The 14,419-nt window shown below is 34.1% G+C and overlaps 1 protein-coding gene and 1 pseudogene across 2 annotated transcripts; both read left to right on the top strand.

The window, feature by feature from the left end:
* The first annotated feature begins 883 nt into the window (after nt 1-883).
* On the top strand, nt 884-8,239 carry LOC18052881. 2 transcript variants are annotated; one of them, XM_006445983.2, is made up of 12 exons: nt 884-2,293; nt 3,043-3,245; nt 3,340-3,537; nt 3,750-3,821; nt 4,249-4,344; nt 4,660-4,739; nt 4,931-5,006; nt 5,266-5,476; nt 5,720-5,916; nt 6,604-6,709; nt 6,911-7,000; nt 7,146-8,239. In XM_006445983.2, the coding sequence occupies exons 1-12, from the start codon at nt 1,786-1,788 to the stop codon at nt 7,892-7,894; spliced, it is 2,586 nt and encodes an 861-aa protein (XP_006446046.1). In that variant the 5' UTR covers nt 884-1,785; the 3' UTR covers nt 7,895-8,239. The 2 variants fall into 2 exon arrangements, with proteins under 2 accessions (XP_006446046.1, XP_024046948.1); XM_024191180.1 differs by lacking the exon at nt 3,750-3,821.
* A 642-nt stretch (nt 8,240-8,881) lies between these two features.
* Nucleotides 8,882-14,419, top strand: part of LOC18052880 — an 8,038-nt pseudogene continuing 2,500 nt past the window's right edge.

Below are 14,419 nucleotides of genomic sequence, written 5' to 3'. Positions count from 1 at the left end.
CAAAAGCAATGATAATAGAACTAAAAATTCCACTTATTTGAGCTTTATTCAACAAAGACAATGATAAATAGAATTATAAATGCAGGCCCTGGGGCTTTCAATGTCTGGTTAATTGGCTTTTTTTTTTTAAAAAAAAAAACCTATATATAGGAAACAATGATCATAAAACTATAAAAATTTATTTTTATACAAATTGATGTGATATAAATTTGTGATTTGGGTGAAAATATAGAATAAAAAAATAAATTATGTGGGTTAAGAAATATTTATTTCAATCAATTTAATTATACTACATCAATTTATACAAAATAAATTTATATAAGAATTCGAAATTTTATTATTACTCGACAGTGCACGGTTGTCGTAGTCAATATTATTAGGTTTGTAAGTAAAATTTAGAAGTTATCGAAAAAAAAAAAAAGAATTTGTCAAAGAAGTAGGCGTTAAGATCTTCAATCTTTGCTAGTATTGTCATTATCTGATTTCAAAATTCTCTCCACATTTCATCCTCTGAAGATACGAAACTGATATTATACCTATATGATATCAAAATTCATCACCTTTACTCATGCAATTAAAAGTGATGGGGAATGCTTAATTTTTTGGCTTAAAAATGGTGACAGAAATTAAGTTGATATATCTCCACTCTTAATTAAACCATTGTTTTAAATACCATCAATTTTCGCAAACCAATAAATATTTTCATAACAATGATTCAGTTTGGCCGGTTTTAATAAGTTTTAGTAAATTAAAACTTACATGCTAAAATTCTCATTTGATCAATTGATTATATTGAGTGGATTATTGATTTCTTTCTTAATAAAATCAGTAGTAGAATTAAATCAACTTGCACTTACTAAAAGATTTAGATTCAGTGTGTTTTCTTGTTACATTAAAGATGAATAGATTATCCAATTAACGGCTCGACTTTTAAGCAAAACCACAAACGCTTGTTTGCTGTTTGAGAGCACAGAGACCACTGATTCCTCTGCAGTTTCATTGTAATTGAGTGAATTTCATTTTTTATTTTATTTTATTCTTTTGTTGTTTTGTAAAAATTCATTTTGTTGAAAAGCTTCACTCGCACTGACAAATGAGTCAACATAATAAACAAACCTCCGCAGAAACAGACACCCAATCCGTGATTCTTCACTGTAAATATCTGTAAATTTATTTTATTTCATTTATTTATTCATTTGGGATAATGCCCTTTTCATTATTTTACACGTAAACAAATTCTTAGCTTTCACGAGATGGTTTTAAAGATATAGCTTCAGTTTTTGGATTCTTGCTTTACTTAGCTTGCTTGCTCTATTTGCGTGGGTGTATATATATTTGAGCTTTTAGTCTTTGAGAGCTCGCATGTGGGTTTGTAGAGAGAGTTTTGCATTGCACTTTTCAAAGTTTCTTTTTGCTTGAAGTGTGTGTTTTTTGTTGTTATCAAGTTCGTTGAATTTTGAGTTTTTTGACTTCTGGTATTGTTTATATTAGAATGCTCTGGCTTTTTGTTTAATTAAGCTGAATTTGGTCAAGTTAAAGGATTTTGCTTCCTGGGGTTGTGGTTATACTGTATGGCTTGATTATTTTGTGCTAAATTTTGAGCTCAAAAGGTGTTACAATGAGTTCTTTTGGTCTTGAATTATATTCAAATTGGTGAATTTCAATAATTTGCAGCATTTTGATTCTGTTTTGTTGATAAACTATCTGTTGGTTTAGTGCGGACTTTTACGCTGTACCTTGGTTTACTAAAAGTTAGAGATTTTGAATCTGAGTTTCTTGGTAAAAATGAAGAATTTTGTGTTTAAAGTGTTGGTTTTGTTTCTCTCTTGTTGGGTGGCTTTGTGTAAGGAGTGTACAAACTCATTTCCTCAGCTAGCATCGCATACATTTAGATACGAACTCTTATCATCCAAAAATGAAACGTGGAAAAAAGAGGTGTATTCTCATTACCATTTGACACCAACTGATGATTCAGCTTGGTCTAATTTGCTACCAAGAAAGATGTTGAGTGAGACAGACGAATTTAGTTGGACAATGATGTATAGGAAAATGAAAAATCCAGATGGGTTTAAATTGGCCGGAGATTTTCTTAAGGAGGTTTCATTGCATGATGTTAAGTTGGACCCAAGTTCATTGCATTGGCGGGCACAACAAACAAATTTGGAGTATCTATTGATGTTGGATGTGGATAGTTTGGTTTGGAGCTTTCAAAAAACAGCTGGTTCGCCTACAGCAGGGAAAGCCTATGAAGGGTGGGAGGATCCAACATGTGAGCTTCGGGGTCATTTTGTAGGTAATTCCAGTTCGTAATTCTATATCTTTGTGTTTGAGTTTAAATTGCAGTTTTCCCTTACTGTCTATGCAAACTGATTGTGGCTTTAACAAATTTAATGATGTTTCTGCAAAATGATTAACTAAATTCACTTTTAAGAATTTACGTGAATGGAATGAAAGAGAGTTATAGAAGGTATCATGAATCAACTTTACACTATTCATACTACTCTTTTTTACATTTAGTGTTACTGTTATTGGTTGAATATTCTAATTAGTTCTTTCTGATTCTAGATTCTTTTTCCCCTCTTTTACATGTCTAAGCTTGGGAAAGCACTTTCTCCTCTTTGAGATGTCAATGGGAAAAAGGATGAAGAAAGAACCATCTTTCTAATGTGTATTGAGCTTCTTCAGCAATATAATGCTCTGATTGTTATTTGACCAGTTTTAGGTTGATTTTGAATTTTATATCTTATCTTCTTCATATAAAATACCATGCAAGAATGGTCAGTTAAATCTTTCTAACCACTGGAGTTATGCTGTGGGTTTTGTGTGGATTAGGATTCTTAAAGATTTACATCTTGGATCCTGGAAATGAAATATGCAGAATTACGTTGTAATTTAGCCACTAAATTATATGGACAACTTTAATTTCAACATTTCTCAGCTTTCACAATGTTTTGATGCTTGACACTGCAGCAAGTTAATTGGGCTATTCAAATTTCAGTTGATATAATTTCAATGACTAACTTGCTTTTTGGCTTCTTAAAGGGCATTACTTGAGTGCATCAGCACACATGTGGGCTAGTACTCACAATGTTACTCTCAAAGAGAAAATGACTGCTGTGGTGTCTGCTTTGTCTGAGTGCCAGAATAAAATGGGATCAGGATATCTTTCTGCTTTTCCATCAGAGCAATTTGACCGCTTTGAAGCTTTAAAACCTGTCTGGGCTCCATACTACACTATTCACAAGGTAAGTTTTATCTTGTTTGTTTTGCAAGATACAATTTATATATTTAGTCCTTGTAAAGTTATATAATTTGCTAGAGACAAATCTACTTTGACAGATCTTGGCGGGTCTATTGGATCAATATACATTTGCTGATAATACTCAAGCTTTGAAGATGACAAAATGGATGGTTGAGTACTTTTACAATCGCGTTCAGAATGTTATAACAAAATATAGTGTGGAAAGACACTGGAATTCGCTTAATGAAGAAACTGGTGGAATGAATGATGTGCTTTACAGGTTATATACCATCACGGTATGTATCCCATTACCTGCAATGCCCCTATCACCTCATTTGACTCCACACTTTATATTAAAAATGAATGAAATTATGTTGTGGACTTGGTCAATATATATCAGCAGAAATAGCTAATTTACAACCAATTAAGCATGTGATTCTGAAAATATTATTTTACTGCAGATATTCTGTATTTTTCTTTCTAAAACTTTTTATGTTACTGTGTTCAGCAAGATCCAAAGCATTTATTGTTGGCTCACCTTTTTGACAAGCCCTGCTTTTTGGGATTGCTTGCAGTGCAGGTAACTATAATTGCTTTGCTGTTCATAAGAGGTTTTAATATGCTAATAATCTCGAAAATAGACAAAAATTATAGTTTGACAGCATGGAGTTACATGACATGGGAACTAATTCTTTATGTTAATTGATTATTTGCTGATTCTTTTGTCAACTTTGACCGTAGGCACTCTAACTGATGTAGTTGCCCTGGAGAAATTTTGGTTTGGAATGAAGATTAGTTTCATAAATGTGCAGAACTCAAAATATGTGTGTGTGTGTGTGACTGAGAACTTAACTTTGGTATCTTAGGTATACATGAGTAGAATTGAGTTTCTGGTTCCATATAGGAGTCTAAACGGTGGTAATCATGTGAAAATCTGAAGAAAATGAAAAATTAGAAGGTTGATTTGCTCTTTATTCTTGATGATGGTTTATTTCTTTTGCTTGTAGGCTGATGACATTTCTGGTTTTCACGCTAATACTCATATCCCTGTTGTTATTGGATCTCAAATGCGCTATGAGGTCACTGGTGATCCACTCTACAAGGTAAATTGCTTACTGGCATTGGTTCAAGTTCAATTGCTTAGTTTCCTCCTATATGATCATACTCTTACTTCCACCTGCCGGGCTTGCATTTTCCAAATTATCATCACTGTGGACTGCTTACTCTTTGTTTTGAGAGATCTCATTTATTTATTCTTCAGAGGCTTCAATGTTGAGCTTCCGTCTTAAGTCTTTAGAAATGATGGTGACTACATAGGTTCTACCTTTTGGTTTTCTGATGTTTTAGAATTTAAATAAAAATGCTTGCAAAAGTTATTTTTGAAAGACCTTAATTTTCATTATCTAATTTTGGTGCAGGTCACAGGAACATTCTTTATGGACATTGTTAATGCTTCTCATGGTTATGCAACAGGAGGAACATCAGCTGGAGAGTTTTGGTATTAATATCTGGCATTTTGAATTTGATTTACCTCTCATTCCTTAATTAGCTCAAGCTCCTGCCTGAATTTCCGCAAGCTATTCTGAATTTCCTTACTAACAATTACTTCATAGCTTTATGCACATTATTTATCTGAGTCTTGGTGATCTGCTGCATTTTTATTGATTCCCTTTTCTCTACCATGAGTAGGTCAGATCCAAAGCGATTGGCAAGCACTCTGGGGACGGAGAATGAAGAATCGTGCACGACTTATAATATGCTGAAGGTATGCTCATTAGCTGGAACTCTTGAGGCTAAGGATTTTCTACTATATATTTTGTTTAAACTTCATGTGGGGAATGTTTTCACATCTGTTTTTGCATTTTGTTTTTAAATTTTCACAATAATTCATAACTCTCTGCTGTTATGGGTCTAGCATTTGGAATCATCTTTTTCAGTGATCATACCTTCTGTTTTTCATTACTGCATAAGCATGAATGCTACTGCTCTTTGCAATTACATAGCAAACTTAATTGATTTTGTAGGTCTCGCGGCACCTGTTTAGATGGTCAAAAGAAATGGTATATGCAGATTATTATGAACGTGCCTTGACAAATGGTGTACTTAGTATCCAACGAGGAACAGAGCCTGGAGTGATGATTTACATGCTTCCACTGGGTCGTGGAGATTCCAAGGCCAAAAGCTACCATGGATGGGGAACAAGGTTCTCCTCCTTCTGGTGCTGCTATGGCACAGGTTTGGGATTCATTCGCTGGATTCAACTTTCCCTTTCATGATAACTTGAACTGCATTAGATTGTTTTTCCCCTTCAGCCTTGACTCACATCTTATGATTTGTTTCTCATTTTTATGTGGTTATGACTCCAAATTGCTTTGCCACTAGGCATTTCGTGTCTACTTTTTGCTGGTATCATTGATGTTATATAAATCTCTTCCATTGCTCCGGTCATGTGATAGCTCTTTTTTCATGATTTTGTAGGAATTGAATCATTCTCGAAGTTAGGAGATTCCATATACTTTGAAGAGGAAGGAAATGTTCCTGGTCTTTATATCATCCAGTATATATCAAGCTCACTTGACTGGAAATCTGGAAATATTGTGCTGAATCAGAAAGTTGATCCTGTTGTCTCTTGGGATCCTTACCTTCGAATGACACACACATTTTCTTCAAAGCAGGTACTATCAGCATTTACTCCTGAATCTATTCTCCAGTATCTTGTATTAGACAAGTACTATCTGATTGTGTCTGATGGCTTAGGGTATGACTTCGGAAACTTAAGAGATACCAAACAAATTTGAAAAGATTAACAAGATAGGAAATTGATAATAATGGAGTACAAATTGACTTGTGGGGTCCTAGGGATGCGTATCTTGTTTAATGCTTTGTGGTTTTGCTTGATTGAAGTAAAGAATTGGGACTATTATCTCTTGTTGAGAGTAACTTAACCACATATGTGAGATAGTTACAAGTTATAGATGATAATAAAGCTGTAGATTATGTTTTTTATTACTAGTCGATTCAACAGGTAAGATATTGATGGTTGCAGTTCTAATACCCACTTGCGTAAGGTTTCCGGTAGCACCATTGTAATGGTTTAAAAGAATTTTTATGCATGTTAATTATTAACAAACTATTGTCCTCTTTGTAGGGTTTACGAAAAGAAAAGAAATGTTTATGTATATTGTATATGTGAGTTTCAGTATTTTGTTTCATTTCCTCTATTTTAGAAGCACTCAAAATGAACAATGAGACAGTAACTTTGGATGACAGTGAGGGTCTAACCATTATTCATACTGAACTATTCGATTGATTAAAAAAATCCAACTGGAAGTAGAGCTCATACTTGAATCTGATTTATGCAGGAGGCAAGCCAATCATCTTCCTTGAATTTGCGGATACCGCTCTGGACAAATTCAAATGGTGCCAAGGCAACATTAAATGGCCAGAGTTTGTCTCTCCCAGCTCCAGGTGTTAACACAATACTAGTTTTTTTAATTCTTTTTAATGTCTTACTTCAGAGAAATGAAGAAAAAGTGTCTCACCTTTTCACTGATATTTTCATATTATATTATTACTTGTATCCTTTTCTTTTTTGATGACATTGTTCTTTGAATCTTTTCACTTTTTTCGCATACAGACATTTGACCTATGGACATATTCCTAGTGCAGGTAACTTTATATCTGTCACTCAAAGATGGAGCTCTACTGACAAATTAACCATTCAGCTGCCCATCAATCTAAGGACAGAGGCTATTAAAGGTATCTTCATGGAGCAATAGTTTTTAAAGCTCTGCGTCTAGTGACCCCTCTTGTAGCTTTTTCATTGCAAATATATGCTTGGCCGCAATCAAATATTTTTGTTCTCTAGAATGTGATCTTTGATTGACAAAGTTTTCTTGTCCAGATGACCGGCCTGCGTATGCATCTATTCAGGCGATTCTTTATGGTCCCTATCTACTAGCTGGTCACACCAGTGGGGACTGGGACATTAAGACTGGATCAGCAAAATCTCTTTCAGACTGGATAACTCCAATCCCTGCCTCATACAATGGTCAGCTCGTTACTTTTGCCCAAGAGTCTGGAGACTCTGCTTTTGTACTATCAAACTCAAACCAATCCATTACAATGGAAAAGTTCCCTGAATCTGGCACTGATGCTGCTCTTCATGCCACTTTCCGACTCATCATGAAGGAAGAATCTTCATCCGAAGTTTCATCACTCAAAGATGTTATCGGCAAATCAGTTATGCTAGAACCATTTGATTTTCCAGGAATGCTTGTAGTGCAGCAAGGAACAGATGGTGAACTTGTTGTCTCAGATTCTCCAAAGGAAGGGGATTCTTCTGTATTCCGTTTGGTTGCTGGGTTAGATGGAAAGGATGAAACAATATCCTTGGAGGCGGTAAATCAAAATGGTTGCTTTGTGTATAGTGGCGTGAACTTCAATTCAGGTGCAAGCTTGAAGCTCAGCTGCAGCACAGAGTCATCGGAGGATGGATTTAACGAGGCAGTTAGTTTTGTAATGGAAAAAGGAATAAGTGAGTATCATCCAATCAGCTTTGTGGCAAAAGGAGCAAGGAGGAATTTTCTTCTGGCACCATTGCTAAGCTTTAGAGATGAAACTTATACAGTTTATTTCAACATTCAAGATTAAAAGTTGGCTAGCAGAATGGAAAGGCCAATAATGCACCGGTATGACAATGAATCATCCTTACTTTTCTAATCTCGATGGCAGCAGCCGGCTGGCGTTCTGAATAACTTTTTAATATGCAGATGGGTATTCTTAGATTCAGGTTACATCGTAAAGCTAGACCAAATAATGTAGGAATCAATCAAAATGCTACCAAGAAGAAATAGGGTAACAGAATCCTAGGGCTAATCATTACGTTTGCTGTAATTTTTACTTTATTCTTGTTCTATAGTTTATATTCCCGACGCTATTTCAATTCTGTTCAGTTTTATATACGTCATTGGAAATATTTGCTGCAAGTAAAGGCAATTTAGCTGCTGTTTCTTTTATTTCAGTTGGATTGCTGATGTTTAACATTTGAATCTGTTATTATTATTATTATTATTATTGTAAATTTACATGGTAAATGCAGATTTATTTTAGGATTATCAAGTAATAAATATGGGTCAAAGCGTTATTTTATTTTATTTTTTTAATATCCCATTGTTGGCCCAAAAGTTTTTTGGAAGCATATTGAGCACTAATCCCTTAAAAATAAGAGAGACAAGCTGTAAAGAATTAGGTTTATATTTTAATTTTTAATTTTTTTCCTAAAAAGACAGAAAGGGTTCCTTAACGATTTTAAGCTAATTACCTGATGTTGACTTTTAAGTCAAACCAAAACTAACTTCATATCCATGATTCTCTGGAGCTTCTTTGCATTTTATCTGTTAAAAATTCTCTACATATTTCAAAGATTTTCATCTCTGTAATCAATAAAAAAGAAAAAAATTAAAAAAAAAAGAGAGAAAAAGAAATTAGTGGTTTTGTGTTATTCAAATTCTTGCTTATGTTTCTCTTCAGCGTTTTAGCTTTAGCTAAAAAATGTAAAAAGGTTTTTCTAAGGTTAGCTTCACATAAGTTCAGATACAACGTTTTGTCATCCAGAACTGAACCTTATAAAAAATAGAGATGCTCTCTCATAATCATCTGACGCCATCTGATGACATGGCATGGTTGAGTCTGATGCCGAGGAAGATCCTGAGGGAGGAATAGGATGAGTTTAGTTGGTAATGTCCTACAGGAAAATTAAAAACCCAGGTGAGGTTAGAATGCCTGGACCTGGAGAGTTTTTGAAGGAGGTGTCATTGCATGATGTTCTGTTGGGTTTGGATTCAATGCATTGGCGTGCACAGCAAATGAATATGGAAGTATCTGTTGAAGCTGGATGTTGATAGTTTGGTTTGGAGTTTCCAGAAAACAGCCAGTTTGCCAATGCCGGGAAACCATATGGGGGCTGGGAGGATCCAATTTGTGAGTTCCGGGGTCATTTTGTAGGTATATATGTATAAGTTTAGTGTGTAAATTATGATTGTGGCATGCATGTCCATCCAACTTCACTATCAAATTTTGGAAGAGATGGGCATATGACGTCATTTGTGGCATATCATCTTATTGGGCAGTCCCATTAGGGAGGTCCTATGAAAATCTTTATCTCAGTTTATAAGATGGGATCTTTGATCGCCTGGGCTAGGAAAATTGCTTGCTAATTGGATTACTTGTTACAAGTAATATTGAAGAATGCAACATTACAAAGTTACTGCTTTTAAATTCGTCTAGGGCATTACTTGGGTGCAATGGCATTGAAGTGGGCGAGCACTCAGAATGACACTCTTAAGGGAAAATGCCCGCTCTGGTGTCCGCTCTGTCCGAATGCCAGAATCAAATGGGAAGTGGGTATCTTTCTGCATTTCCAACGGAGCTATATGAATGTGTTGAAGTTAAAGACTGTTTAGGCTCCGTATTACACTATTCACAAGGTAAAGTCTACTCTATTTGTTTCGAAAGCTATTAAAACCCTTAATTCATTAGGTCTTTTATAGGTTTTGATAACTGGCTTTAACTAATCTTGTGCTCTTTGAGTTGCAGATCCTGGCAGGCTTATTGGATGAATATGCATATGCTGATAAAGCTGAAGCTTTGAAGATAACATGGATGGTCGAGTAATTTAAATGTGAAGTTCAGAATGTAATAACGAAGTACATTGTGACACGGCACTGGGATGCACTTAATGAAGAAACTGGGGGCATGAATGATATCCTGTACATGTTATTCACCATAACGGTAGGTAATTTTAATTTTCTTAGTTGTTACATATATACTTGAGAAGCTCTGAAACTTTGCAATCTGAAACATATTTTTACTGTTATCATTCCCAGCAAGATCCAAAGCATCTGGTGTTGGTTCACCTCTTTGACAAACCATGCTTACTGGGATTGCTTGCAGTACAGGTAACATCATTTGCTATTTTTTGGTGCTTAGATATTACTTCCGCATTGAAAATTTGACATAAAAATCTGTCTTTTCTGCTTGTAGGCTGATGACATATCCGGTTTCTGTGCCAAAACACAAATCCCTATTGTTATTGGATCTCAAATGAGGTATGAAGTCACTGGCGATCAACTTCAGACGGTAAACTACTTAACCTCAATATTACTTTACTGTCAAATTAATTAAATGCTTAATAGAACCTACAAATATGCTTAAAAAAAATTCCATTGGGAAAATTCTGAATATTATTTGATCATCTAATTTTTATATGCATTGCCAGGAAATATTGAAATTCTTTATGGATATTGTTAATGCTTCTCATACTCATGCAAGTGGAGGAACATCGGTTGGATAGTTCTGGTACTAATGTTAGGCATCATTCCAATTTCAAGTTCTTGTCTTTCATCGATAAGCTCTTGCTTTGGCTTGAATTACATAGGCTGTCTTGAGTTGTTATCATAAAGTTGCAATTACTTCATAGCTTTCTGCAAGTCCTTTACTTATTCACTTCATTAACTGATGAGTAGGAGTGATCAAAAGCGACTAGCAACCACTCTAGGGACGGAGAATGAAGAATCACACGGAGTTATAACATGCTCAAAGTAATATGACAATATTTAAGAACTTTTAATCAACTGGATCTTTACTGATATCAATGGCTAAAATTTTCAATATTGATTCCCCTGTTTCATTAAACAACTAGCTATCTGTTATAACTTTATAGCATAATCTTTTAATTTTGTAGGTCTCCCGCAACCTGTTTCGATGGACAAAAGAAATGGCCTATGCAGATTATTATGAGCGTGCCTTAACAAATGGTGTGCTTGGAATCCAATGAGGCACCGATCCCGGTGTAATGATTTACATGCTTCCTCTAGCTTCTGGAAGTACCAAGGACTGGGGAACACCATTCGACTCACTCTGGTGCTGTTATGGCACAGGTCTGGTATCCATTGCCCACTTTTTCTCTGTACTCTCAATGTTCTTGAATCTCATAAGTTGCTTTCTAAATTTTGTGTAGTTTTCGCCAAGTGGTTTACAAGATTTTATTCTTGTTTCCCATGTAGGAATTCAGTCATTCGCAAAGTTAGGAGATTCTATTTACTTTGAAGAGGAAGGATTATATCCCGGTCTTTACATCATTCAGTACATTTCAAGCTCACTTGATTGGAAATCTGGACATATTGTGCTGAACCAGAAAGTTGATCCTGTCGTTTCTTCGGATCCTTATCTTCATATCACATTCACATTTCTTCCTAAGGTACTGGCTATCAAACTTGGTGTTTGTTTTTTATTTTTTATTTTTTATTTTTTAACATTGTAATGAGAAGTTCATCCATCATACATTCTGGATTTGATACATATCCAGGGAGCAGCTCGACCATTATCCTTCGGTTTCAGAATATCGAGCTGGACAAATACTAATGGAGCAAAGGCAACATTAAATGGCCAGGATTTGCCTCTACCATCGGCAGGTGATGAATTATAATATCTTTGATTGTTTTTCACATTTTTATTTCAGATAGAAAAATTAAAAGTGGGTTTCATCTTTTATAAAGACATGTAACAAACAGTTGCATTCCTGATGCACGAAATTTCCTATGTATCACCACAGCACGGACATCTGATGACAAATTAACCATTCAGCTGCCCCTTATTCTAAGGATAGAGCCTATCGATGGTATCTTCATGAATTGTTCTGTTTAGAATTTCTGTTATCAATGAAAAATCTTTGATTGAAAATCTTTTTTCTTCTTCAGCTGATCGGCCATTCACCACGGTCTTATCTGCCTACGAGTTACAGCAATGGGGACTCCGATATCAAGACTGAATCAGCTACATCTCTTTCAGAAATTGTTGCTCCAATTCCTGCATCATAGAATTTCAGCTGGTCACATTTTCCAAAGTTTCCAGAAACTCAACTTTTGTCTTGAAAATCTACCCCAATGGCAAATCCTCTAAATCTGGCACTGATATTGCCCTTCAAGCCACTTTCAGATTCATCTTAAACGATAAACCTTCCTCTGAATTTTCATCCCTCAGCGATGTAATTGGCAGATCAGTCATGCTAGAACTATTTGCTTCTCCAGGAATGCTTGTAGTGCGAGGAACAGATGATGAACTTGTTGTCACAGACTCCTCTAGTGTTCATGGCTCCTCCATTTTTCGCCTTGTTACCAGATGGGATGGAAAGGCTGAAACTGTATCCTTGGAGTCAGTAACCCAAAAGGGTTGCTTCGTTTCTACTAGTGTTAACTTGAAATCGGGTGAAAGCATGAAGCTCAGTTGCAACACAGAGTCAACAGAGGTTGGATTTAACAATGCAGCTAGCTTCGCAATGGAAAAAGAATTGAGTATCATCCTCTCAACTTTGTTGCAAAGGGAGCAAAGAGGAATTTTCTTTTGGTGCCATTACTAAGCATAAGAGATGGATCTTACACTGTTTATTTCAACATTCAATCATAAAAGGAACGAACATGCTTGTTGACAAATTAGATGTTTATTGAAATTTAGAATCTTGAATGGAAAATTGTCAATACATTCATTATTATTATTTTTTTTGGGCCTCTATACAACTTATACTTTCCCTGTTTTATATAGCATGAAGCTTAATTAAATTCTTGTTAGATTGATCAATTTAAATTTAAAAGAAGCTCTTGTAATTTTATATGCAATATTGTATAATTTCTAATCAGTTATATATAAATATTCCACAATATCTTTCAACATATTCTTCAATAATAATGCTTGTACATTAATTTATTTAGAACTTTGTAAAAAATTATTAATCACATGAGAAATTTTAGAAAAAAACAGAGGTATCACATCAATCATATAATAAAAAAATCATATTATAATATAAGTATATTTATTTTAAAAAATCATCATGCAAGTGAGAGTTATATCAAATCTAATATACATATCATACATGTATTAGTTGGTTGTAAAATTTCTAATGTATAGTAAAATTTCTCTTATAAATGACACATCATATGTCACACTATTTATCATAAAATTTAAATATTAAAAAAGTCCATCACATCATACCTCCCGATAATACATGAAAGTATTATTTTGCCAAATGAAGAAAATGAGGGAGGTAGCTCTGAAACTTTAATTTATCTTGACATTTTACCAAAATAATTTACTCTTTTTAGACTTTGACCCCTAAACGTTTACCTCTATGATTTTGGCCCCCTTTAAATTCTTCTACCCATAGGGACAAAAATCACACGAAAATTTATGGTAGAAAAATTGATTACAAGTGAAAAATTATGATTAAAATTTGAGTGAGCTTTTTGAATGCGATAAAAATACTACTTATATTCATCTCTTCTAACAAATTTATATAATACCAAAACATCTATACAGTACTTTACCATTGAGTAAATTCTTTTTTATAATGAAAATAATTTATTTATTAGATAAATCAAACTTAACTTCATCTTCCTACCCTTTACCATAGACGATCCACAATAATCCCCAACTCTTCTCAAAACCACTCTCATCTCTTCTGTAATTTTTTTTTTCCATTTACACTATTTTGTTTCATTTTCATCGTTAAATATAACAATCCTTACTCATTAAAATCTTTCATCCTTGAGTTTTTATTTATAAAATAAAAAATTGAAATAAATAGAATTACATTAAAAAAATCATTTTAAATGCTCTTTCTTATTTTGTCTTTATTAATTATTTCCTTATTTTATATTTTTAATTATTTCTTTCAGACTCTGCAAGATACATTTTCTTTTAAAGACAAGGGAATGGTTTAAGTCCAAATTAATTTTTTAACTCAATAAATCCTCAAGATTCAAACTCAATTGAACAGTCAAATATGGCTTCTTAAAAACAATTTATAACTGCTAAAAACCACGCAATTAGACCTTGGAGAGATTCTAAAAGATTTTAACTGGACATAATTTTTGGTACTTACTTTTTGGGAAAATGATGGTTCAAAAGCAAAATTCTTTTTGGGGCATAATAGCTGTCTTGCAGAGCTCTATCTCCCGAGTCTGGGCCATTATCTTCACTGTTCCTGATATTTAATAATAATAATAATAATAATAATAATACACAACCCACAAGAACCACATAAATTATGGGACCCACATAAATTGTGGTGGTTCTTGTTGGGTTGTGTATGGTACATTCAATGTAACATAAGCAAAATCCTAA

This window comes from Citrus clementina, unplaced genomic scaffold (assembly GCF_000493195.1).
Source record: "Citrus clementina cultivar Clemenules unplaced genomic scaffold, Citrus_clementina_v1.0 scaffold_2, whole genome shotgun sequence".
NCBI classification, from domain to species: domain Eukaryota; kingdom Viridiplantae; phylum Streptophyta; class Magnoliopsida; order Sapindales; family Rutaceae; genus Citrus; species Citrus x clementina.
This window is presented reverse-complemented; position numbering and strand designations above follow the sequence as displayed.

What these genes read in the sequence shown, in the direction of transcription:
- LOC18052881 (XM_006445983.2), top strand. Translation starts at nt 1,786, where the DNA reads ATGAAGAATTTTGTGTTTAAAGTGTTGGTTTTGTTTCTCTCTTGTTGG. An exon ending in ACACATTTTCTTCAAAGCAG is followed by an intron (nt 5,917 to 6,603) that starts GTACTATCAGCA and finishes TGATTTATGCAG; the next exon opens with GAGGCAAGCCAATCATCTTC. An exon ending in AAGGACAGAGGCTATTAAAG is followed by an intron (nt 7,001 to 7,145) that starts GTATCTTCATGG and finishes TTTCTTGTCCAG; the next exon opens with ATGACCGGCCTGCGTATGCA.